At 44.5% G+C, this 22,526-nt stretch overlaps 1 protein-coding gene across 6 annotated transcripts in view; it reads left to right on the top strand.

Moving 5' to 3' along the window:
- TANC1 (tetratricopeptide repeat, ankyrin repeat and coiled-coil containing 1) overlaps positions 1–22,526 on the top strand; it is a 426,026-nt gene that overhangs the window by 228,602 nt on the left and 174,898 nt on the right. For all 6 annotated transcript variants that reach the window (XM_063933681.1, XM_063933684.1, XM_063933679.1 and 3 more), the window contains exon 3: positions 19,486–19,671. In XM_063933681.1, the coding sequence (XP_063789751.1) occupies positions 19,486–19,671 (186 nt within the window). The remainder of the gene's footprint in view (positions 1–19,485; positions 19,672–22,526) is intronic.

The following is a 22,526-nucleotide window of genomic DNA, read 5'->3' as shown; positions in this document are numbered from 1 at the left end:
GACACTCTGATAACTTCCTGGGTCTATCAGATGGTGTAGGTGTTCCCTCCACTTCCGCTGATCCCAAGAATTCTGAAAGAATAAAAAGGGAAGAAGTTCAAGCAATTCTCATTGCCCCGGATTGGCCAAGAAGGGTCTGGTACGCGGACCTTCTGGAGATGCCCCTGAAAGATCCATGGCCTCTACCACTTCGCGAGGATCTCCTACAACAGGGGCCGTTCGTCTATCAAGACTTGACACGGCTTTGTTTGATGGCATGGAGGTTGAACGGCTGATTCTAGCCAGGAGAGAGATTCCTGACAAGGTCATCCCGACTATGATCCAAGCCAGGAAGGGGGTAAAGTCTAAACAACAAACGTATTTGGAAGAAATAAGTCTCTTGGTGTGAGAGCAGAAAATATTCTGCAGTGGAATTTCATCTGGGATGTTTCCTGCTTTTTCTGCAGCCGGGTGTGCATCTGGGCCTACGTCTGGGCTCCATAAAAGTCCAGATTTCGGCCTTGTCCATCTTCTTTCAGAAACAATTGGCATCTCTTCCGGAGGTCCAGACATTCTTGAAAGGGGTTCTGCACATACAGCCTCCCTTTGTGCCTCCCACGGCACCTTGGGATCTCAATTTGGTGCTACAGTTCCTCCATTCGGACTGGTTTGAACCTTTACAGGAGGTCGACGGAAAATATCTTACGTGGATAACAGTCACGCTGTTGGCCTTGGCTTCTGCAAGACATGTGTCCGAACTGGGGGCATTGTCTCACAAGAGTCCTTATTTAATCTTCCGTGAAGACAGAGCTGAACTCAGGACTCGTCAGCAATTTATTCCTAAGGTGATGTCGGCTTTTCACATAAACCAACCAATTGTGGTTCCGTTTGTGACAGATGCCTTTGTAACTTCAAAGTCTTTGGATGTTGTGAGGGCTTTGAAGGTGTATGTGAAGAGAACGGCTCGTCACAGGAAATCGGACTTGCTGTTTGTTCTTTACGATCCCAATAAGATTGGGTGTCCTGCTTCAAAGCAGTCTATTGCACGCTGGATCAGGCTCACTATCCAGCATGCTTATTCCACGGCAGGCTTGCCGCTTCCAAAATCTGTACAGGCCCACTCTACTAGGTCGGTGTGTTCTTCTTGGGCGGCTGCCCAGGGTGTCTCGGCCGAACAGCTCTGCCAAGCAGCTACTTGGTCAGGTTTGAACACGTTTGCAAAGTTTTACAAGTTCGATATCTTCAGTTTGGTCAATCGGTTCTGCAGGACCCTCAGCACTCTCCCATCCGGTTTGAGAGCTTTTGTACTTCCCCATGGTACTAAATGGATCCCCAGTATCCTCTAGGACGTAAGAGAAAATAGGATTTTAATTACCTACCAGTAAATCCTTCTCTCGTAGTCTGTAGAGGATACTGGGCGCCTGCCCAGTGCTTCGTTCATTCTACACTGTTACTTGGTTAAGTATTGTGGTTTGGTTCAGCCGTTGCTGTTCCTCTTCCAAGTTTGGTTAGCATGGCTTTCCTCTTGTTTGTGTTTGCTGATTCGGAATCTCACCACTATCCTTTTATATCCTTCTCTCAAAGTTTGTCCATCTCCTCGGGCACAGTTTACTCGACTGAGTCTGGTGGGAGGGGCATAGAGGGAGGAGCCAGCCCACACTATCAAATTCTTAAAGTGCCCATGGCTCCTAGTGGACCTGTCTATACCCCATGGTACTAAATGGATCCCCAGTATCATCTACGGACTACGAGAAAAGGATTTACCGGTAGGTAATTAAAATCCTATTATTTTTTTTTACAGCCTATTTGTATTAAGCTGTATAGACTAGGTGATGGTGGTTTTATATAGTGTGGCCTCAGCGCTGTAGAGAGAATATTTTCCTATGAAGTCCCTGCCCTATTGGAGCACAGCCCACAGCAAGGTACATTTTGGTGCGATACCGACCACTACATACCGCCCGCTCAAAATTCCGCTGGTCGGCATGCTGACCAATAGGAACTATTCCCACTCGTGGGTATTCATGTCTATAGGTTGTAAGCTTGCGAGCAGGGCCTTCCTACCTCTGTCTGTCTGTTTTTACCCAGATTTGTTCTATTACTGTTGTTCTAATTGTAAAGCGCAATGGAATATGCTGCGCTATATAAGAAACTGCTAATAAAATAAATGACACCCATAGAGTGGAAACATAACCTGCGGCAAGTGCAGCGAGTCCGCAAGGGGCTAAGTTTCAAACTCCCTCTCCCATCCCCCCCGCCAGTCATCTACCAGTGTCAGTATTGTGACCGCTGGCCTCCTGAATGCCGGTCACACATACCCAACCATTATGGTTAGAAGACTACAGTGCTACATGAGGTACGGTGTGTTAATAACAGTGACACAAATGAGCTTTTATGATTTTCTTCTACATCTATTGTTTGGCGACGCGGGCAAATATTGTACAATATGTATTTTGGGTGGTAGCACCTAAGGCCACCCAGCTCAGAATCTTCATGCTGTCATTTGCTGGATTACCCCATTCTTATTCCAGGACTAGGATTTGTAAATGCCGCAGACAGTGGAGTCGGACCAGTCCATATGCCTGGTGTATGATGGAAGCCCCCAATACACCTCCTGGTCTGTTATTATGTAGAACTGTAGAATTTTTACAGCATTTTATAGATCACCAGAACTGACATATTAGCATTCCTCATGGCTAATGAGTGCTGTGTTTGTGATTGAACACAGATTAGGTTGTCCTGCACTAGTAGAGCTCCAGCTATCCACTATTACTGAGACCTTGAGTTAAAGCTCCTGATTTACCAGCGGTCCTCTGTTCAAACCAAGGATCAAAGCCCTCACAAGTTTCTCTGCTCATTAGAAATTGTCAAATGTACCTCATAAATTTCACTAGGTTCTACTTTCCCTTTAACCTCATCAGCCACATTCCTTGTGTGGAGGGGCTGCAGCGAGTTCCCTGCTTGCCATACCAGTTTGACACTAGAGATAATAAACCCTGCAAGCCAGATTTATGTTTAATGGTACTGCCTCATTCTGGACTGAGCATTGTGTTTCCTGTTTTATGATCGTCTCTACGTTCCATATGTACACAATGAGATTTAGGGGCAAGCAATCTTTTCATAAAATTGTGTAGAAAATGCAGTTTCTGAATAATTGCATGAATTGTTGCTATGTGCTAATAGCCTAACGCAGGAGATTTCACAGACATCTCCTGCAGAAGGCTAATTAGCGCTGCAGATTGCAGTCCCCATTATTATGGGGACTACGATCTGACTTCTATGTACCAAACACAGAAAAGTGAATCTTATCTGAGTTTGTCCTTGTTAGTTTACACCATCTTCAGTTGGCGTAAACCACTTTAGGCATATTGAGGCTTATACTCGTAGGAGTGAGGTCTTCCGATGCCTCTCCTGCACCCTCCATCTGGTGGTGGAAACTCACATTGCAGGATTCCTCCAAAATGTTGGAGAAATAACTTGCAGGGACAGCGGTTATCACTACCTCTGTCCCTGTGAGTTAACTTTAGTACATACCGAGGATATTTTCATAAAGAATGAAAATATCCATTGCGATACAGATTAATAATTGCTGCTGTGCCATGATTATTAATACATAGGCCCTTTAAGCACAAACATGGCAGCAGATAAAACATTGATGCTATTAAAGTTGTGTTACGGAGATCCATAACTCAATATCTCCTAGCCAAACCAAAATATATAGGCGATTTGGGGGCTATATGGATATCTATCTTGGGGCCTTGGGAGTGCTAGACATGACGATTGCATCAGGGCTGTGTATCCAGAGACTTGATGGTAGAAGTGGTCGCTCTACACATCTGACGTTTATGAAGGAGTCAGAGTCGAAGGTTTGGAGGTTTGGTGTTCTGATTCTACAGCCCTGACTTAGTTATAAAAGGGGGTTGCAAGGGTGTATTAATAAATTCACCTGAGATCCTCTGCAGCAACAGCTCGTATGGAAGGGATGGAGCCTCAGCATTAATTCTTTAGCCAGGACCCCAAGGGACATGTCTGGATAATGGTTGATACATGGGCCACTGTTAAAGAATTTTCTCATAAATAAAGTCTGGAGGTGACAATGACATGCCAGCCTCTTTTATTGTTGCTATTGAGGTTGTCTAGCAAACATCATCCCACATTATATTTAAAGGTTAATGTATTATGAGATGTCCTGCAGAAATCGCATGTAATTTATGTGTTGCGTTTTAACACATAGATCACAGCGCACACATTCATTGTGACACTTATTTACAGAGAGAACTTCTAAGTAAACCCTATGCTTAAGAAGAATGCAGCACTCCTTTCAGAATGCAGCTGACAGGCTGGTGTGACTACAAGTTCAGTCTCCCTCCTGAGCACACACATCCTCAGTCCACAGACAGAAGGAAGTGTACATGCCATTGTACCTGAATGGACTCTGAAAATATTGACTTTATTGCTGTAGATGTTTGCCGGGCTGGTTGCTGAGGAGCACCTTCCTTTTTCAGCTGTGGAATGAGGCACTGATAAAGTGCCGTGTGATAGTGGAGCGGATATAGAAAGGCAGCTATGTGCCAGGAACAGGCATAGCTGGAACATCACAGGGGCTGGAGGCGTGCCAGTGGAATTTGTGAGGTAACTGTGAAGAAGAATCATTCTGTCAGTGTTTAAAAAATAAGGTGAGCCCCCAGGCACTGCACAAAAGACAAATAGATGAAGAATGGACGGCATCTGTATCACTCCCTTAAAACCACTGTGTTTCTACTTTATACTAGACATAGGGATTCTATTCATAGTTCCAGAAACCACCGGACCTACAGTAACGTATAATCTAACAGACCACTTTGTAAAGGGTTTCTGCCAAAAGCACGCTTTGTACACAGCCTGTCAGGGCGTAACATGACCAGTGACACATTACAGTGGCTTGCTAGATAACACAGCGTCAGTGATGTCACTGACTCCTTGAAAAATTTTTTAAGATGTCTTTATATATTCAGAGTTTGCAGAACAACTGGGTCCACAAATTGTACTGTTTTGGGCAGAATCCGATTTAGACAACGTGGAGCCATAGGCAAGATACTAATTTTTTTTTTTTTTTCTCCTGTCCCTAACCCCACTGGATTCAAGTAAGCCGGGGCCCTTCCATGCAGCTGGTCCCTAGGAAAGCACTCAGGTTAGATAATGAATAATCCAGCTCTGGGTTTTGGTCCCAAAAGATTGGTGATCATGATGAACTGTTGACCGGGACCAGTTAGACGTTGGCTCCTGTCAGATCTATATATGGTACACACGCTTTCGGTGCCCTGCGTGATCTGGCTTGAGTAGTTTACAGTCAGAATTGCAGACTTGGTTAACTTTAACCAAGATCTTTGCAGTGATCGGAATGTACTCTGGTAACCTATTTGTGAATATTTTTTTAAAGTTACAGCCTCCATTGTGTGTATTGAGTAAGCTACACTTTAACTGTATCTGGTTTCTAGACATTGTAGTAAAAGGAACATAATGCCTTTTATATGGTGTAGTTGTAGCAAGAACTTTTTCTTTTCTTTGCTACACTGATCAGAGAGCAGGAAGTTCTTGTTAGGCATGAATTACATTCTCCTCCACACACAGCTGGTGAGTTGGTACTTGTTGAAGGAGTGAATAGAGCACTTTGATATCTTGTCAACAGGCCATGGGTCCTTGACCCAACGACCCAAGAGATTGAGTTTTATTGAGGCATAATGACTCTAATGACGGCAAAAATATCAACAAGATCAAATCACACTGCTTATAAATGACGTCATTTGCACTTCACCGGGCGGTCATTGAGGGGAATTCAATTAGCTCTTTTTCACTATTTTTTTTTTAGGATGAATGGGGATTCGCCCTATGCAATAGCAGGGCTGTTTTTTGCCTATGCAAAACATTCGGCAGGAGTGAAAAACGCTTGGATTGGTAAATCCACATGTTTTTGCACCTGCGCTTCTGAAAATACAGGCCGTTTTCTTACGATTTCGAGGCATTTTTCACCAATGCCTTTTCACACACAAAAAAAAAAATGAAGTGACAAGGCATTGGTGAAAATGCCTTAAGACGGGTGAAAAAGGCCTGCAATTGAATACGCAGGGTGGTAAATTCGATAGCTCCGAAAATGCCATAGCTAATTGAATATCTCCCATAGATATAATGGAAAATGTGGTGTGTTCCAAGAAAGATGCAACAAAATGGGTTTAATTCAGACATGCTGATTAAAACCATAGGAATAAATACTGTTGAAAGATATTCTTTATGTCATGTTGGCTTTTAACTTGTCGAAGAAAAATGTGAAACATTAACGTTACTGAAAAGCTAGAAAGAACACCTGATTTTTATTTTTTTATATACTGTGAAATATTTGAGAACTACAAGGTGAGGAAACTCTGGGGACTGCTTCAAAACTCTACTGGAATTTATTTTACGTTTTACCTTGGACAAGCTCTGTTAGTATAACAGTACTGCTGATTTGGCAGATAAATGTAAAATATCTGTATGTCTGGACATAAATTATTGTGCACAGTTACAAGTAATCCTGTTTAAATATAACAAAACATTTGAAATTTAGTTTTCTGTGTAGTTGAAAATGTAACAATTTTATGTTGTGGTGTTGTAAGTAGTGATGAGCTAGAACTCTTAGCGATATTGTGCTGTAACCGAGAAAGAGCAATTAGATGTCCGCGTTTAGCATTCTAGTTGTTGGACTAATGGAACAGTTCCATGGGTTACCGTAACAGTATATCATGTCCTCTGAATTCTGTTCCTCCAGTATTCCTCTAGTTAGTGACATCAAGCTATAAATTTAAGTTTGTTTTTTTTGGAGCTGAAGATAGTCATTCACAGGTGTGCCAGGAGAATGCATACTAACGCAGAGAAATTGAACATGCATTTTAGATGCATTTTAGTGTTTTCATGTATTTTTTTTCCCCATTGCACTTTTACTAATACAATCTATTCCCTAGTAGTGTTCCCTAACGCATAAGAAGAGAGGGTGTCCTGCATTTAACTTTTTATCATCATCATTATTATTATTTAAATGATCATGTACAAAGGTTTGAAAAAACTGAATGGCGCAAATGAGCGCAGCGTGCTGTGATGGTGATGACTGCAGACAGTTGATTTCTTACAGATCTGTACTACAAACATTTACTATGTAAACTAACATGTAATTGGGCCATCCCATGTCACGCACAGGACATTAAGGAAACTTTTACTGGATATTTCAGCGCAACTCTTTGTAGTAAGAGCCTATATTATTTTTTTATGAAACCTATCAGGAAAAGCTATAATAACTGGTCAGCCTGTGTTAAAAACTGAAGCTACAGGTTTGTTACAGTATCGCGTATAGGAATGGCCCAGTTTATTGTCAAAATGCCCTTATAACCTGGACAGTGCTTTGCAACTACACATCCCAGCATGTCCTGCCCACAGTTTTAGCATTCTTCAACAGCAAAACACTGGCAAGGCATGTTGGGATGTGTAGTTTCTCAAGATATGGGGTGCCACAGGTTGCCCACCTCTGTTTTAGGCAGCAAATAGCAATGTCGTTTTGACTGGCCCCAGGTTTGTCTGTGGGGCCCGGTCCAGCTCTGGAAGGTGGAGAAATGCAATGTTTTGCAGGGAGTGCATAGTAGTAGCGGTATTTCATTTATTTAAGTGGGTGTGGCCATGTCTCCCAGATTTGGCCACACCCCCTAGTTTCACCCCCACCCTCTGTATATCTTGTTGGCCCTGTGTAGCACTATACTAGTGCTTCTCAACCTCAACCCTCAAATTTTCCCAACAGGTCATGTTCTGAGGATTTCTGTCTGTGGAAGCAGGTGGGATAATTACTGACCAAGCAAAAAGAAATCCACAATACATGATGAACAACTTCACCATACAATTGCCATCATGTTAGTCTAATACGCCTTTCACATCGCAAAAATAACCCGGTATCGACCCGGCATATTGCCGGGTCGACATGGGTCACTGTACGATTGTGAAACGGCCTATGCAGAAATCCCGGGTCGCCTGACTTGGTAATTCACACCGGGTAATAAGAAGGGTTATTCACGGGTTGAATACCGGGTCAGTTGCAGTGTGAACGGGACCCGTTCACTACATAGGGAAAGGCGGCCTGGGGATGAGCTCATCTCCCAGCGCCGCCTCCACCCCCGCTGCCAGCTTCGCCCCCCTCCGCTATGGCAACCCGACCCGGCATATTGCCAGGTCGGGAAGCCTGCTGTGTTGGGGTCCAATGCCGGATCCCACCCGGGAAGGACCAATTTCCAATTCCCGGGTGGAATCCGGCATTGGAAATGTAAAAGGGTATTAAAAATGGTATCACTAAGGGAAGGATGCATCAGGTGTCGCATTTTGTATGAGATGCATTTTGCCACTAATTGTAAACATAGAGGCATTTTGTAACGTCGTATGCTTGAAAAAAGATCATGGATGACAGCTCTCCCTATAGGAGCTGTACTGTGCAATACAAGGACTTCCAGGTTTATGACCGGGAGTCCTTCTGCACATGTTGGATGATGCGCACGCTGCAGGGATCACTGGGGGGGGAATCCAGTTGCATCCCTCTCAGTGCACATTGCAAAAAAAAGCCCATTTGCTTCTATTAGGTATCGCCATCTACAGATGGTGCTGCTGCCTACCGGATCCATCTTGGCGCATATAAGAAATGCGGGTAAACATCGGAGAGAGGCTATTTCGGAGGTTTGACCACTTTTTTACCTTGAATGCATCCCGCCATAAATCCGAAAGTATTTTAAACATTTCGACTGTTTAAAGTAAGGCAACTTCAAGTCTTAGTAATGAGCACTAGGTTATAATTGTATACCATTTAGGGATTCCGTGTCTATTTCCTGGATATATTATGGCTTAGAGTGGATGGATTTCTGATAAAGCAAACTGTACCATGTGCGAAGTCTTTCATTAAAACCATTGAAGTTCCTCCTGCTTTATACATCATATCTACAGCTGGTTGATCCATATAATCAGACTGTGTTTATGTTTGACTTCCAAGTATACATTGTAACTCTAGACTCCAAGCTTCAATTGAGTTATCCTTTCCAGTAGTAGGGTAATTGGAATGAAAACATTGTGAGTTGATTGCTTGACCATCAGTAGTGATGTTCTGTTTTTAACTACAGTAAAAATATTGGTTACTACTGACGACAGTGTATGCTGCCAGGTCAGACAGGGCTGGTGAATGGTTTTGTTTTTCTTTTGAAATGAAGCTGATCTTGTATTTGAGTATTTATAGTTTTATTCTATGGAACATACTGTTGAAAAACGATTTTCTGTTTCAGTCATTTGGATAATAGTATTACAATTATAATTAAAAATAAAGTACACATTTCTGACCATGCCATTTAGTGATTAGCCTTTATAGTAACCACTCTCCCCAACGTTATAATCACTGTTCCTTGCCAATAACAGCAACCTATATTACATCAGCATAGTTGGGCAAAAGGATTGTTTTGGAAACATCTTTGTGAAGCCAAAGTAAACACGGTGAGAGAATTTTACGTTACGTGCTAGCTATTGCCACGCTTTTTCCAGTTAAGCCCTGTAAGTCTTTCACCATTATTTCTAAGTTCAGAGGAAATGTTTTCCACTAATGTGTGAATTCTAGATTGAATGGGATACGGTCATTAGGTCAATAACACTTAGGTCAACAGTCATTAGGTCGACCACTATTGGTTGACATGCATTAGGTCGACATGGTCACTAGGTCAACATGTACTAGGTCGACATGAGTTTTTCACATTTCTCTTACGTCCTAGAGGATGCTGGGGACTCTGTAAGGACCATGGGGTATAGACGGGCTCCGCAGGAGACATGGGCACTCTAAAGACTTTAGATGGGTGTGCACTGGCTCCTCCCTCTATGCCCCTCCTCCAGACCTCAGTTAGATCCTGTACCCAGAGGAGACTGGATGCACTACAGGGGAGCTCTCCTGAGTTTCTCTGAAAAAGACTTTTGTTAGGTTTTTTATTTTCAGGGAGCACTGCTGGCAACAGGCTCCCTGCATCGTGGGACTGAGGGGAGAGAAGCAGACCTACTTAAATGATAGGCTCTGCTTCTTAGGCTACTGGACACCATTAGCTCCAGAGGGTCGGAACACAGGTCTCATCCTCGCTGTTCGTCCCGGAGCTGCGCTGCCGTCCTCCTCACAGAGCCGGAAGATAGAAGCCGGGTGAGTATAAGAAGAAAGAAGACTTCAAAGGCGGCAGAAGACTTCAGATCTTCACTGAGGTACCGCGCAGCGCTAACGCTGCGCGCCATTGCTCCCACATTCACACACACTGACGGCACTGTATGGGTGCAGGGCGCAGGGGGGGGCGCCCTGGGCAGCAATTATAAACCTCAAGGGACACTCGCTGACATATATAGATACTGCGGAGGCAGTATATTACATAAACCCCCGCCAGTATAAAGAATTTGAGCGGGACCGAAGCCCGCCGTTGAGGGGGCGGAGCTTGATCCTCCAGCACTAACCAGCGCCATTTTCTCCACGGCACGCTGCAGAGAAGCTGCTCCCCGGACTCTCCCCTGCTGAACACAAGTACAGAGGGCAAAAAGGAGGGGGGGGGGCATTTATTTGGCGCAGTGAGTGTATTATTGATAAAAGCGCTGTACTGACTGGGATTTTGTTCCAGTGTCCAGTGGCGCTGGGTGTGTGCTGGCACACTCTCTCTCTGTCTCTCCAAAGGGCCTTATTGGGGGACTGTTTCCATATATATATATATATATATATATATATATATATATATATATATATATATATATAGATAGATAGATAGATATATATATATATCCCAGAGTGTGTGGGGGTGTCGGCATGTCTGAAGCGGAAGGCTCATCTAAGGAGGAGGTAGAGCAGATGATTGTGGTGTCTTTGTCGGCGACGCCGACACCTGATTGGTTGGATATGTGGAATGTTTTAAATGCAAATGTGTCTTTATTACATAAAAGATTGGACAAAGCAGAGTCCAGAGAAAAAGCAGGGAGTCAATCCATGGCTTTGACTGTGTCACAGGGCCCTTCAGGGTCTCAGAAACGTCCCCTGTCCCAGGTAGCTGATACCGACACGGATTATGACTCCAGTGTGGGCTACGATGATGCGAGGTTACACCCGAGGGTGGCCAAAAGTATTCGTTATATGATTATTGCAATAAAAGATGTTTTGCATATCACAGAGGACCCCTCTGTCCCTGACACGAGGGTATGCATGTTTAAGGAGAAGAAACCTGAGGTAACTTTTCCCCCATCTCATGAGCTGAACGCTTTATTTGAAAAGGCTTGGGAAACTCCAGACAAGAAACTGCAGATTCCCAAGAGAATTCTTATGGCGTATCCTTTCCCCGCACAGGACAGGTTACGGTGGGAATCCTCGCCCAGGGTGGACAAGGCTTTGACGCGCTTGTCCAAAAAGGTGGCGCTACCATTTCCAGACACGGCAGACCTCAAGGATCCTGCTGATTGCAGGCAGGAGACTACCTTGAAATCAATTTATACACATACTGGTGCCTTGCTCAGACCGGCAGTAGCGTCTGCATGGGTATGTAGTGCGATAGCAGCATGGGCAGATAACTTGTCATCTGACATTGACACCCTAGATAAGGATAGCATTTTATTGACCTTGGGTCATATTAAAGACACAGCCTTATATATGAGAGACGCTGCGAGAGACGTTGGGTTCAAGAGCCAACGCCATGGCAATTTCTGCTAAGCGAGCCCTGTGGACCCGCCAATGGACGGGTGATGTCGATTCAAAGAGACATATGGAAGTGTTACCTTACAAGGGTGAGGTTTTATTTGGGGAGGGCCTCGCGGACCTGGTTTCCACAGCTACAGCGGGTAAATCTTCTTTTTTGCCTTATGTTCCCCCACAGCAAAAGAAAACACCACAATATCAGATGCAGTCCTTTCGGTCGCATAAGTCCAGAAGAGATCGGGGCTCTTCCTTCCTCGCCAGAGGTAAGGGTAGAGAGAAAAGAATGCCTGCTACAGCTGGTTCCCAGGAACAGAAGTCCTCCCCGGCTTCTACAAAATCCACCACATGACGCTGGGGCTCCACTGAGGGAGTCTGCGCCGGTGGGGGCACGTCTACGACTCTTCAGCCAGGTCTGGGTTCTGTCAGACGTGGATCCTTGGGCGATAGAAATTGTATCCCAAGGCTACAAACTGGAATTCGAATAGGTGCCTCCTCGCCGATTTTTCAAGTCGGCTTTGCCAGCTTCTCCCCCAGAGAGGGAAATAGTTTTAGCTGCAATACAAAAGCTGTGTAAACAGCAAGTGATTATCAAGGTTTCCCTACTCCAACAGGGGAAGGGTATTATTCAACCCTATTTGTGGTCCCGAAACCGGATGGCTCGGTCAGACCCATTCTGAATCTAAAATTCCTAAACCTGTACTTGAAAAAGTTCAAATTCAAGATGGAATCTCTCCGGGCAGTGATCTCCAGCCTGGAAGGGGGGGATTTTATGGTATCACTAGACATAAAGGATGCATACCTTCATGTCCCCATTTATCCCCCTCATCAGGCGTACCTGAGATTCACTGTACAGGACTGTCATTACCAGTTTCAGACGTTGCCGTTTGGGCTTTCCACGGCCCCGAGGATTTTCACCAAGGTAATGGAAATTATGGTGCTCCTGCGCAGGCAAGGAGTCACAATTATCCCATACTTGGACGATCTCCTGATAAAGCGAGATCGAGAGATCAGTTGCTGACGAGCGTGTCGCTCTCCCTGAGAGTGCTGCAGCAACACGGCTGGATCCTAAATCTACCAAAGTCACAGTTGACTCCAACGACGTGGCTATCATTCTTAGGCATGATTCTGGACACGGAACAGAAGAGGGTTTATCTCCCAATGGAAAAAGCCCAGGAACTCCAGAACATGGTCAGAGACCTGCTAAAACCAAAAAGAGTGTCAGTTCATCACTGCACTCGAGTCCTGGGAAAAATGGTGGCGGCCTACGAGGCCATCCCCTTCGGCAGGTTCAATGCGAGGACATTTCAGTGGGACCTTCTGGACAAGTGGTCGGGGTCCCATCTACAAATACATCAGAAAATAAGCCTGTCCCCCAGGGCCAGGGTGTCTCTCCTGTGGTGGCTGCAGAGTGCTCACCTTCTAGAGGGTCGCAGGTTCGGCATTCAAGACTGGGTTCTGGTGACCACGGACGCGAGCCTCCGAGGATGGGGGAGCAGTGACACAAGGAAGACATTTTCAGGGACTATGGTCAAGCCAGGAGGCTTGTCTACACATCAACGTGCTGGAATTGAGGGCCATATACAACGGCCTACAACAAGCGGAGAATCTTCTTCGCGGCCTACCGGTGCTGATTCAATCAGACAACGTCACAGCCGTGGCTCATGTAAACCGCCAAGGCGGGACAAGGAGCAGAGTGGCAATGGCGGAAGCCACCAGGATTCTTCACTGGGCGGAAAATCACGTAAGCGCTCTGTCAGCAGTCTTCATTCCGGGAGTGGACAACTGGGAAGCAGACTTCCTCAGCAGACACGATCTCCATCCAGGAGAGTGGGGACTTCATCAAGAAGTTTTTGCAGAGATAACAAGTCGTTGGGGACTTCCTCAAATAGACATGATGGCATCACGCCTCAACAAGAAGTTTCGGAGGTATTGTGCCAGGTCAAGGGACCCTCAGGCAGTAGCGGTAGACGCCCTGGTGACACCATGGGTGTTTCAGTCGGTCTGTGTGTTCCCTCCTCTTCCACTCATCCCAAAAATATTGAGAATCATAAGACGAAAAAGAGTGCAGACAATACTCATTGTTACAGATTGGCCTCGAAGGCCCTGGTATTCAGATCTTCAGGAAATGCTCACAGAAGATCCGTGGCCTCTTCCTCTCAGGGAGGACCTGTTGCAGCAGGGGCCCTGCGTGTTCCAAGACTTACCGCGGTTACGTTTGACGGCATGGCGGTTGAACACCGAATCCTAGCTGGGAAAGGTATTCCGGAGGAAGTCATCCCTACTCTTATAAAGGCTAGGAAGGAGGTGACCTCGAAACATTATCACCGTACCTGGAGGAAGTATCTTGGTGTGAAGCCAAGAATGCTCCTACGGAAGATTTCCACCTGGGCCGTTTTCTCCACTTTCTACAAACAGGAGTGGATATGGGCCTAAAGTTAGGCTCCATTAAGGTACAGATTTCGGCCCTATCAATATTCTTTCAGAAGGAATTGGCTTCTCTCCCAGAAGTCCAGACTTTTGTGAAGGGAGTGCTGCACATCCAGCCTCCTTTTGTGCCCCCAGTGGCACCATGGGACCTTAACGTGGTGTTACAGTTCCTAAAATCACACTGGTTTGAACCTCTTCATACGGTTGGAAAGTGGTCATGTTGCTGGCCTTGGCATCTGCAAGGCGGGTGTCCGAATTGGCGGCTTTGTCTCACAAGAGCCCCAATCTGATTTTCTATGTGGCTCGAGCAGAGTTGAGAACTCGTCCTCAATTTCTGCCTAAGGGGGTTTCGTCATTTCATATGAACCAACCTATTGTGGTGCCTGTGGCTACGGGGGACTTGCAGGATTCCAAGTCCCTTGATGTAGTCAGGGCCAAAAAAATTTATGTAGCCAGGACGGCTCGAGTTCGGAAAACAGAGGCACTGTTTGTCCTGTATGCGGCCAACAAAGTTGGCGCTCCTGTTTCTAAGCAGACTATTGCTCGCTGGATCTGTAACACGATCCAGCAGGCTCATTCTACGGCTGGATTGCCGTTACCAAATTCGGTAAAGGCCCATTCCACTAGGAAGGTGGGCTCTTCTTGGGCGGCTGCCCGAGGCGTCTCGGCTTTACAGCTTTGCCGAGCAGCTACTTGGTCGGGGTCAAACACTTTTGCAAAATTCTACAAGTTTGATACCCTGGCTGATGAGGACCTCATGTTTGCTCGATCGGTGCTGCAGAGTCATCAGCACTCTCCCGCCCGGTCTGGAGCTTTGGTATAATCCCCATGGTCCTTACGGAGTCCCCAGCATCCTCTAGGACGTAAGAGAAAATAAGATTTTAAACCTACCGGTAAATCTTTTTCTCCTAGTCCGTAGAGGATGCTGGGTGCCCGTCCCAGTGCGGACTAAATTCTGCAAGACTTGTATATAGTTATTGCTTGCATAAGGGTTATGTTACAGTTAAGATCAGTCTTTGGCTGATGCTGTTTTGTTCATACTGTTAACTGGTTGCGTATATTCCATGTTATACGGTGTGGATGGTGTAGGCTGGTATGAATCTTGCCCTTAGATTAACAAAAATCCTTTCCTCGTACTGTCCGTCTCCTCTGGGCACAGTTCTGTAACTGAGGTCTGGAGGAGGGGCATAGAGGGAGGAGCCAGTGCACACCCATCTAAAGTCTTTAGAGTGCCCATGTCTCCTGCGGAGTCCGTCTATACCCCATGGTCCTTGCGGAGTCCCCAGTATCCTCTACGGACTAGGAGAAAAAGATTTACCGTAGGTTTAAAATCTTATATTTTTTTTCATCTTAATTTTTTGAACTTTCTCATACTTTACGATCTACGTGGACTACGATTGGGAACGTTAACCTGCGCCGAGCGCAGCAGTAGCAGAGTGAGGCACCTTGCCAGAAACATGGCGAGCGAAGCGAGCCATACGAGAGGACACGGTGCACTAATTGGGGTTCCCCGGCACTTTTCAAAGTAAATGACACAAAAAAAAAAAACAACAACCTCATGTCGACCTAGTACATGTTGACCTAGTGACCATGTCAACCTAAGTGTGGTCGACTTACTGACCCATACCTGGTTGAATAAGCCACTCTACACAAATGGATTTCTGATCTCCAATTTGCTTCCTCTTTTTTGCTCAAAGTGTGTGAACATTTCTATTCCCCTCCCTGCTTGTTACTGTCCTATAGGAATGGTAACCCTGTTAGTTTGTACCTATGAAAGCCAGAGCTTAGCTAAAGGGTGGTGGAGGCTACTACTGATCTCTTCAGGAAATCAGATTGTGGCTGCTTATGAAGTGTTACTAAAGGAAGTCTTTCCAAATCATTTTCTTTCTCGCTGGCTAGCTCCTTATGTGGAATTTATAGTTTAATTATTAGCATCTATAACCTGCAACTTACTGACTATACAGCTGAATTACTGAGTGGAGCATTTGTGTATATAAAGATGTCCCCCTTTGTGTACTAGAACTAACTGTATGGATTGCTAGTGCAAGTTGAGAGCAGGTACCTGCAGTGAGGCATATCTTCCAATATATCCCAGTACTGACTGTAGCATGATTTCTGCCAGGGGTCTATAGTACTATAGTAGGTTGAATGTTCAGCATGGGGTATGGGTCGTTGGATAGACACAACTTAGGTCGACAGTCATTAGGTCGACATGCATTAGGTCGAAAGGGACAATAGGTCGGCATGGTCATTAGGTTGATATGTACTAGGTCGACAGGTCAAAAGGTCGACATGAGGTTTTTGACTGTTTTTGGTGTCGTTTTCTCCGTAAAGTGAGGGGAAACGCAAATTAGTGCACCGTGTCCCCTCGCATGGCTCGCTTCGCTCGCCATATATCGGGTAAGGTGCCTTGCTCCACTGACGCTTCGCTCGGCACAGATTACCGTTCGATCGTAGTCCACGTGGATCGTGAAGTATGAAAAAATCCCAAAAATTAATAAAAAAACCCCCAAACAAACTCATGTCAACCTTTTGACATGTCGACCTAGTACATGTTGACCTAACAGCCGTGTCAACCTAATGGCATTGTCGACCTAATGAGTGTCGACCTAAGTTGTGTCGATCGAACGATCGTAACCCGCACCATGACTTCTTCATTACCTTAGCTGAACTTGAGACCAATTGCTATTCAAATCCTATGTTTTTCAGATGCCATGTGTCCCTTATACCCCTTTTCCACTAGCTCAAAAAACACGGGAAAGTGCACGGGGGCACGCATTTATCGGTGTTTTTTGCAAGTGGAAAAGGGTCCCCCCGCAAAAACCCGGATCAAGTGATCCGTGAATCCTACCCGGGTAACTACCTGGGTAGGACATGGGAATGATCCGGGTAGGGTTGTAGTGTAAACGGGAGCCGTGTCGATGCGACACGGCTCCCGTTTACACTGTATGGATGGGCGGCACTGGGAGATAATGTGATCTCCCAGCGCCGCCCCTGCCGCGTCACTAGCAGCGTCACCAGCCCGGCAATATGCCGGGTTGATGACTGCTGATGTGAAAGGCTCCCGGCTGCGACCTGTGCTCATAGATGGAAAAGGGGTATAAGTCTGACTTTGTATCTGACCAGGGTACGTGGAATATTTTTTCCATTGCTGATCCTCCTCTGAGTATGTGACACTATTAGGGGACTGATCCAGTTTGTATTCTGTGAGAGTCCAAAGGCACACATGGCCAAACATCTGCTCGGTCTGTAGAATGCACTCCATGCATACTCATACTGTTGTGTATCACATGCTGTAAAGCAAGTGCATGACGTTATTACCGCATATGGGGCAATATGAGGACATCAAGAGACTGAATATACAGTAATAAAAACAAAAATAAAAACTTACTTATCTTGGGACACATTGTGCGGGATGTAATGGAGTCTGAGATCATCTGGGGTGCGGGATGCCGGCCGATTTCGGAAGTTTTTTTTAAGGGGCCAATCACTTACAAGGCATGGTTTTTCCCTGTAAGTCATTGCCCCTTTAAAAACACGTCTGAGATCGGCCGGCATCCTGCACCTCCGGCTATCTCAGATATCATTACATCCCGCCAATTAGATCCCTAATTAAGTGCCAAGTAGACCTGTGTCTCTTCTCCGTTTTTGTCACATGTTTATTATACCTGTTGTCCGCTTTCAAATCGTCCTTTTGTATTCAAAGCCTGTGTATCTGGGTTTTTTAGAAATACAATACATTTCATATTTAATATAAGACAAGTAAAATGGAAATTAACTTTGTGTGATTTGTAGCTAAATAAACCAAAGATGTAAATAAAATAAAAACTGAAACATGTGTGACAACGCAACATGATATTTGGTAACGCTGCAGCTATATCTATAACAAAATGTGTGCATAATAATATTTGTTTCCTTGGGGGAAAGCGTAAGGACTCTGACTTGCGTGCTCAGAGGCGACGGTAAAGTGATGTACTAGACAACATATCGCATTATATATAGCACCTAAATGTTCTTCTGCTTTCTGTGATTTCTCTGCTTTCTTTAGACGTTAGTGATACGGAGTGGTGCAGTTCAAGATTCCTCTGTGTATATTTCAGTGTCTTGGATTGTTTGTCCTTTAAAGAGCCCGGGGACTAGCGCATCTGTTACCATGCAGGGGAATTACCTAAGAGCTGGTTCAGGCCTATCTACATTCCTGTCTGCTTTTCACATGTTAATAAATGCATGGCAAGCACATTTTGTGCTAGATTTAATTAGACTCAATAGCTTACTGCGCAGTAATAGGGGTTGTAGTCTTAGACTTTTACGCCCGGAGCTATTCAATTACAACTCCTTTTCTTGGCATGGTAATTCTGCAGCTAAGGTTCCAGGATAAGTACCCGGAGCTGTGGGTTAACCTGTTTGATAAGGGCAGAAAGGCCAACTTAATGTAGATTTCTGTTGTGCCTCAGGAGGCGGTTGAACAGAGTATCCATTTTAGGTGCAGCATGCGGGCTCTAATTGAATAGGGCCCTGCGTTGCAGCTAATTCTATATTCCAGGGTAATGTTATCTCTGTGTTTAAGATTTTGAAGGAAACATGCTCTATCTCTTCTTAACACACGCTGCCAGTATTATAGACTGTATTGTTGGAAGCGCAACACACAAAAGGAGCAATAAACCGCATGGCTAAAACTTCTAATGTTCTTTCATGTTTGTGACCATTTTTTGCAACACACGTGTGAATGAGCCCTATCTGAGTGAATTGTTACACAGCACTGCTCTGTATGTGCATGGTCTTGTTCATCTCCTCATTGCCTTCTGTCCTATCTCTTGTTGGTCACTGTCATTATTGCATTACATAAACTGACAGTAACATTTGCCCACGGGCCAAGCTGAGAGCCGAGCAGCCTGTGGATGAGTGAACTGTGCCCGATACACTGACACTTATATTAAGATTCATGTAACAACACTCTGCGACTCTCATTCATTGACAATAAAACTTTTCCTTTTCTTAACCTATTAGTTGTGAGGGCAGCTTCCCCTGCCTGGAGGTGGTGCTGTAATTACGCTGTATCAGAATGCAGACCTTGCAGACATATATAGAGTTTTCTATTCAAAACTTTTTTGTTCACATTACCACACTAATAATGCTCATACAGAGAACGCTAATTGAATCGCTACCTGTGAGTGACATCTCCATTACAGCATTGCAGACCTGTATGTGTACAAGATGCAGTGAGTAAATTACTCTCTTCATTGTAATGTGTATTGAATTTAGTTATAGAAATTCTTCAAGGTGGATGTGATGTCTATTTAGTATGTAAACTTGTTCACTTTTCTTTTTTTTTTTCCCATTTCTTTTTTTCTTTCTAGCCGAAGAACACACACACAACATTTTATTCACTGGTCACAATGTGGGATATCCAAACAGCAACACATGCATACAAGATGACTTATACAAAATGGGCTTCACAAAGGGAGTTTCTGTATCCTTGCCATCATCACCGCTGCTTCCTCGCCAGTCATACGCCATGCAGCAGCGCCACAAGAAGTCTCCAGGTATGCTGCACTTACAGCTCTTATAATGTACCCGTGGTTTGTAATATCATTCTATTTTATAAGTCTTGATTTTGGCTGTTACAAACATCAGGGGGGAAGATGTACTAAGCCACGGAGAGAGATAAAGTGGAGTGAGATAAAGTACCATTCAATCAGCTCCTAACTGCCACGTTACAGGCTGTGTTTGAAAAATGACAGCAGCTGATTGGTACTTTATCTCTCTCAAACGGCGGGTTGTAATGCCGCCCGAGTCCGGCGGCCGTGCAGGATGCTGGCTGAACTCGGACATTTGTTTAAAGGGGCAATCACTTGCGATGTATAGTTTTGCCTTGTAAGTTATTGCACCTTTAAAAAAAAAAAAAAAAAAAGTATGACTTTGGCCGGCATCCCGCGCGGCTGCCAAACTCGGACTGCATTACATCCCAGCCGCAAGGCTTAGTAGTACACCTGCCCCTAAATGAAAAAAAAACCATGAAACAGAGCAAACTTGTACAACAGATAGCCATGTGTTCCCAACCCTGGATGAATGTGTGGCCTGATATGTGCAGGTAATAGGAGTTCCTCCATAACAGCAACCTGCCGGATTTGTTACAAGGCAGAAAGCGATGGAGGGAGTTGATTCTTCCAGTGCTTTCTAAAGAAACTCATCGCTGCAATCAAAATCTAGAATGCCAGCTTTACAGATAATTGGCTGAGGTTGTAGGGGGAGAAAAAGGTCTCCATTGATTTTCCAGCACTGTAAATTATGAATCACTGTACAATAGGGGATAAACCGCCAGATATGGGCTTGGGGGGGATACAGTGACTTATGACATATGGAATGTCGACATTTGTTTAGAGTTAGCAATAGGGTTCCCGATCGAATTGCACGAAAAAGACATTGTCGACATCATGACCAGTGACGTAGTATGCTGGACCCGGCTTGGGTGCCTCAAAGGCAGCAGTTTCTCCACGAGCAGATGGGTGAGGTAGGAGGAAGCGTTTGGCAATCTCACAGGGTACAGTACCACCATTAGTATAGTTTGTAGGACGTTTCCTTGTGTCAAGTCAATGGAATTTTTAGCTGTTTGAAATACTTCCAAATATGTTCCTATCTCTAATTTCAGTATGTGTATCTTATTTTCATATTGAAGCTCATAAATGACCCACATATTAACTTTGATAGCAACACAAGTGAAGGTATGTTTATATATGCATGTAATAAATTAAAATTTTTCTTTTTATTTATAAGCTTTCACAAGGGTTCCACAGTGAGTTTCAAAACATAGAACATGCAACAGGATTACATGGGTAGAAGGTGAACAATTTAGACAGATACAGACAGGAACACAAATTAACATAAATGCATAATTACAACCCGCAAATTACATAAATAAGTACAAGAAAGTGTTCAGTTTGGGACATTGGGCCTGATTCGGTTACGTGCAATGTTCTGCAGAATATCGCTGCAATTTTCTGCACACACATTTTCCCATTACTGAACCCATAACACCGCTAATTTTCCTGCCCACTTCTATGGTGTGTGAGGAAAAACTAAAACCCGGGTCATTATGTGTCACCCCTAGAATGGCACATCATGGCCATCCCTAATCCTCCTATTTCTCTTCCACATTTATTTTGGCACATTGAAGCTCACAGTTCCCTTTCAGACTATGAAATCAACACAAACAAATCAGAAATACTGGACCTGAACATTCCTCTGTATGCTCTCCGATCATTGCAGGCTAGCTATGAATTTATATGGCAGCCACATAAGATCAAGAATTTAGGCATCTGCCTAAGACTTATTCGCAACTCGGTGCTACCAATTTACCAAGATTGCTGGCCTCTTACTATATTGGTTTGGCCGTAATGTAACTGTTATGGTGCCTGACTTCATTTGGGCAGGCAACTCCACACAGTTAGAGCCATGGTGGGAATTGTGAGGCAGTAATGCTAACCACTACACTAGTGGTTCCTAAACATTTTTGAGTCACAGTGCCCTAGAGTATCAGAATTTGTTTCACAGCACCCCTAGGCCAAACGTTTCTTATAGAGAAATTTAGGGGGGGGGGAATTAAATTAAAGTGTGTTTATATGTTATCCTTAGGTTCCGTTAAGTGGTGAGGGATAGGATTTTCTTCTGTTTGTCCACATATGATTTATGATTGGCAGCCACCAGCTCTGGTTTTGCCTATTACATTGACCATATATAATATGAATTGGTCCTGGGCCAACAATCCAAGGCACCCCTGCAAGTGTCCCGAGGCACCCCAGGGAGACACGGCACACAGTTTGAGAACCACTGCATTACACCATCCGTACTGCCCCAATCACTTCACATGAGAAGGTGACCTCGCCTCCTGCCGTGTCTGCAACATTTAATACGAACTAGTCAACCTATTGTATGGTACTCATCACCTGCATGTAGCCCAGAAACATATTGTGAAAGTGTAGTCACCTTGGATGTCGTATTTTGAGGCCAAACCTCCCTTAGTTACTGTCTAACTTTTCTTTCTTTTTCTATACATCTATATCTTGGTTAGCTGAGGATTACACCGGCTGGCACTTCCTCCCTTTTCCTATTTTTTGGGGTATTTTTCCCTTACTGTTTTGGGTATCTGTTGATTTTACTGTGTTTGGGACTGTGTGTCATTATCTGTACTTTCTTTACATGATATCTGTATGGATTCTGTTTTATCATAGTACATCTCTACTATTTTGCTTTCACAACTTTCAATAAAAAAAACAAGTTTCTACTAAACAGGTAGCTGTAGTCGCAGACCGTAGAATCAGACATACAGTATGGTCCTGAGTTACTGCGTCGTATATAGATATCACATCCGGGTTACTGCTGCTGCTCCACTGGGTTAGGG

This window comes from Pseudophryne corroboree, chromosome 7 (assembly GCF_028390025.1).
Source record: "Pseudophryne corroboree isolate aPseCor3 chromosome 7, aPseCor3.hap2, whole genome shotgun sequence".
NCBI lineage: Eukaryota > Metazoa > Chordata > Amphibia > Anura > Myobatrachidae > Pseudophryne > Pseudophryne corroboree.
Note: the sequence above shows the minus strand (reverse complement) of the source record. Positions and strands in the feature narration are given on the sequence as shown.